Below are 4,206 nucleotides of genomic sequence, written 5' to 3' on the forward strand. Positions count from 1 at the left end.
GGGAAACTGGGAATGGAGAAATTTACATGTAAATAAAGAATATATCTAAAAGAAAAAATAGCTTGAATATAATGAAGAAAATTGATTTGTCTGGTGAACAGTCTGAAAATGATCTTCATTGAGATAATACTGAAATATCACATGTTTTATGTTATTAGAAAGCAATTTGCTATCTAGAATTTAGTATTGAACATCTGGGAAGGTTTCTGTTAATGTTTTTTTGTTGTTTATCTATCTATCTATCTATCTATCTATCTATCTATCTATCATCTATCTATCTATCTATCATCTATCTATTTATATTTTATGTACCTTTGTGTTTTACCTGCATGTTTGCTAATGTAAAGATGTTGGGTCCCCTGGAACTTTTATTACAAACAGTTGTGAGCTGCCATATGGGTGCTGGGAATTGAACCCAGGCCCTCTGAAAGAGCAGCCAGTGCTCTTAACCTCTGAGCCACCACCTCAATCCGTTTTTTGTTTCTTTAACAAATTGACATGCTAGCTATACAATCTATTTTTCTATATATCTGTCTGTCTGTCTATCTATCTGTCTATCTATCTATCTATCTATCTATCTATCTATCTATCTATCTATCTATCTATCTATCTATCAATCATCTATCTATCACCATCCATCCACCCATCCATCATCTATCTATCTATCTATCTGTCTGTCTGTCTGTCTGTCCGTCCGTCCGTCCGTCCATCCATCCATCCATCCATCCATCCATCCATCCATCCATCCATCCATCCATCTATCTATCTATCTATCTATCTATCTATCTATCTATCTATCTATCACCATCCATCCATCATCCATCCATCTATCATCTATCTATCTATCTATCTATCTATCTATCTATCTATCTATCTATCTATCTACCTATCTATCACCTATCTATTTAAGATTTTTAGGGACACAAACTGACCTTTCTTCTTCCAGGTAAGATCTGGCGGTGGGATTCCACTTGATTCACATAGGAGAGTGATGAGATTCCCTTCAATGGCTGTTAGTTGCACAAGCTCATCAGAGCCATAAATACTAGGTGGTACTGAAAGAAAAAAAGAGAAAGAAAACAAAGTATTGAGTCTACAGTTTTTGTGTCATGTAGTTTCCCTAACACTTTACGCATAGTAGAAAGGGCTTCTACCCAAATGATGTAATAGAAAAGGTTGAATGTCACCTCTACAGAAAGCAATTAATTTCTAATAACAGAACTTCCTTCTGTCACAGAAATTCTACAACTGAAGTGCTCAGAGTAGCATAGTTTATTATAGATATTTAAACATTGGTGTGAAGGTGCTGATACTTAACAAATCTGAAGTTGGCCCAGACACTGATGCCCAACAAGCTTTGGCATCTTAGATGCTGAATATAACTAGAGAACAATAGGCATTTAATGTCCAGTAAGGAACGGAGGAAAGGATTTCATCCAAATGGTAGACACTCAATTATTCTAGATTGTACATCTTGGTCTTCACTAGTCTGAAGCACTCCAAATCAGTTGTAAGCATTAAGCTTTTCTCAAAGGGGTTTCAGTCTGAAGACTGGCTAAGCTCTCACCTTCCCCAAGGACACTGCAATATTAGCACATGGAAGGTACTCATTCTCCCAGGCTACTGGGAGTTGAATGGTTATCCTGTGCCCCACTGAAGTTTCAGCCTGACTCAACTATTTCTGGGCAAACAATTCTATTTTTCTGATGCTCATGAATTTCAATTCATTATTTATTTATTTATTTTTATAACATCTGAAAATCTGCCATTTCATCTATTCCTTGATTGGCCACTAAACTTGCTTTTTTCTTCCAATTCACACCAAGACCTTCTGTCATTCTGTAGGAAGGCAATATCCACACAAATAAATAGTCTAAATACCCACTGATTCAGTGCTTTTGGACGTCCTTCTTTTTCTCCATAAGAAACTATACAATGGTCTTTGTGTCATCTAGAACATTCTTCCTGTATGTTCATAAATTCAGCCATGGTTTGATGATTATCATATTCTTACTTTCTCCTTCAAGTGATTCCAGTTCTCAAGTCACCATCCTAATTGAATCTTGAGTCTTTTTGCCTCTCAAGTTTCTCCATATTCAATTGTCTTCTCTTGTTTATTGACCCCTTTGCATCTTAGGTTTCATAATTAATAACTTCACACTCTCTTTTTGCCAATATTCTCAATTGCCTGACTCTTCACTTTTATTTGGCAATATCTTTCCTCTAGATTGATTCTACAGTGTTTACTGCCATTAGTATCCAACAGGCAATGAATCACACTACAGAAAATGGCACAACCACTGACTGACACTTCTCTAAACTCATAATCTCCACTTTCACCTCTATCCTTATCTACTCCTGTGGCTTCCATGAATATACATAGTTAGGAACCGAATGAAGACTCTATCTGGAATCTAGACCATAGCAAACAGATTGTTACATCATATGTCACATATGATGCTCGAAAAACACTGCCAATCTCAACCTGTCAGAACTGTGTACAGCAGCTCTTCTTCCTCTCTAAGACACATCACCCATAAGCCCAGGAGACTGAGGATCACAGGTATGTAACCTCAGGTCATCTACATTCAGTTTCTTTTTTTTTTTTTTGCAATTTTTAAAACTTTTATTGCATTATGATGAGAAAAGTTACATGATTTCAATTTATCTGATTTTGTTAACATTCAAAAACACATTTTAAGTAAATACAACTAAATCACATTCTTGTTTCCCTTTTGTACCCCCACTCCTCCCAGAGACCCCCCTACAATACCTACAATATCTTTTTTCTCATATTCCTTAAAATTTATAAAATATAACAATAAAAATAAGTATTATAAAAGTTGTTTGATATAAAACAACAATCAATTTAACAGTCTTATGTACATGCTTGTCTACAGCAATTCTGAAAATACATTTTTCTCAATATAAATTTTAAATAACTTCAAATATTAACTGTATACTTCAAAATAATACATCACTACTAGTATTTTCTTAAATGAACATAAATATGTAAAGTCTTTTTGTTTTGTATTTAGTAGAGTTTAAAATCTTGGCTCTTACTGTGGTACAAGCCCAAAATAAGAACAATTTTTAGACATTGGATTTCATTGTAATAAGGCTGTACTTCAATGACCCTCACTTCACCAAAGGATTTTACCTCCATCGTAGCTAAACTGAGAGTTGATAGTTCTGCTGCACCATCAAATGAATTGCAGGCACCAGTTTTGGATACAGACTTCCTGCTATGGGCAAAGCTATTTGACTTGAGTGAGTGACTTCATTCACAGGCCACAGAGAACAGGTTACATTCATTTAAGAAATGGTGTATGTATTAAGATGGTCTATCCATAAAGTCACTCACCAACTGTTTCAATGAACAATAGTTCTGCTTGGAGGGTGGCACAGACATTAGGTGAGGGTAAGAATTTGGCTCATTGGCTGTGATAATTTGGAAAAGCATTCATCTCAGAGAAAGAGTAACTTATAAAGTCCTCTTCTTCAAACTTGATACAACAGTTACAAATGTGAAGCAAAGCACTCAGTCTCACTTTGTTGTTCTCTTACAAGCAACCTCCCTAGTTAATCGTCTGTTTCTTTTGGGTATATAAATACTTTTGAAATATATAAGCTGTTCTGAAAACCACAGTATAGTGTAAAGACATGAAATAAACAATACTACTAATAGAGAGGCTGAGATAGGAGAAGCAAGTTTTCAAGACCCTTATGTTCTAGGCAGCCAGACACTGTCACAAACAAACAAGCTGAAAGTATATATAGATTGTACAATGTTGGACCTATTTCTCCAATTACCAAATTAGAGAGACCATTGGATGACAATCAACAAATTTCTAATTCCTCATATTATTGGATTTCAATATGTTGGTAGTATTAATTTTCATATTAATATACTAAGAAAAAGTAATTGTCACTTTTTGTTGTTTTTGTTGTAAGAGGTGGAATTAGGTTTGTGTGGATTTGTTGAAAGATTACCTTCTTGCTTCTTCTAGGGTGTACTTTTGCTCCTTATGTTGATGTTTTCCATCTATTATCCTTTGTAGGGCTGGATTTGTGGGAAGATATTATGTAAATTTGATTTTGTCATGGAATATCTTGTTTTCTCCATCTATGGTAATTAAGAGTTTTGCTAGGTATAGTAGCCTGGGCTGGCATTTGTGTTCTTGTAGGGTCTGTATGACATCTGCC

The 4,206-nt window shown here is 35.0% G+C and overlaps 1 protein-coding gene and 1 long non-coding RNA gene across 6 annotated transcripts in view; one reads left to right on the forward strand and one right to left on the reverse strand.

Annotated features, from left to right (window-relative positions):
• Positions 1 to 4,206, reverse strand: part of Hmcn1 (hemicentin 1) — a 473,399-nt gene that overhangs the window by 139,252 nt on the left and 329,941 nt on the right. For all 3 annotated transcript variants that reach the window (XM_031384523.1, XM_031384530.1, XM_031384516.1), the window contains one exon: positions 933 to 1,055. In XM_031384523.1, coding sequence (XP_031240383.1) covers positions 933 to 1,055 — 123 coding nt within the window. The remainder of the gene's footprint in view (positions 1 to 932; positions 1,056 to 4,206) is intronic.
• The window catches only part of LOC116100816, a 13,741-nt gene continuing 11,877 nt past the window's right edge, over positions 2,343 to 4,206 (forward strand). For 2 of the 3 annotated variants that reach the window (XR_004122690.1, XR_004122689.1), the window contains exon 1: positions 2,343 to 2,563. This is a non-coding gene — a long non-coding RNA (uncharacterized LOC116100816). The remainder of the gene's footprint in view (positions 2,564 to 4,206) is intronic. The other variant, XR_004122688.1, reaches the window with a different exon arrangement.

Source organism: Mastomys coucha, unplaced genomic scaffold, assembly GCF_008632895.1.
Source record: "Mastomys coucha isolate ucsf_1 unplaced genomic scaffold, UCSF_Mcou_1 pScaffold1, whole genome shotgun sequence".
In the NCBI taxonomy this organism is placed as follows: Eukaryota; Metazoa; Chordata; class Mammalia; order Rodentia; family Muridae; genus Mastomys; species Mastomys coucha.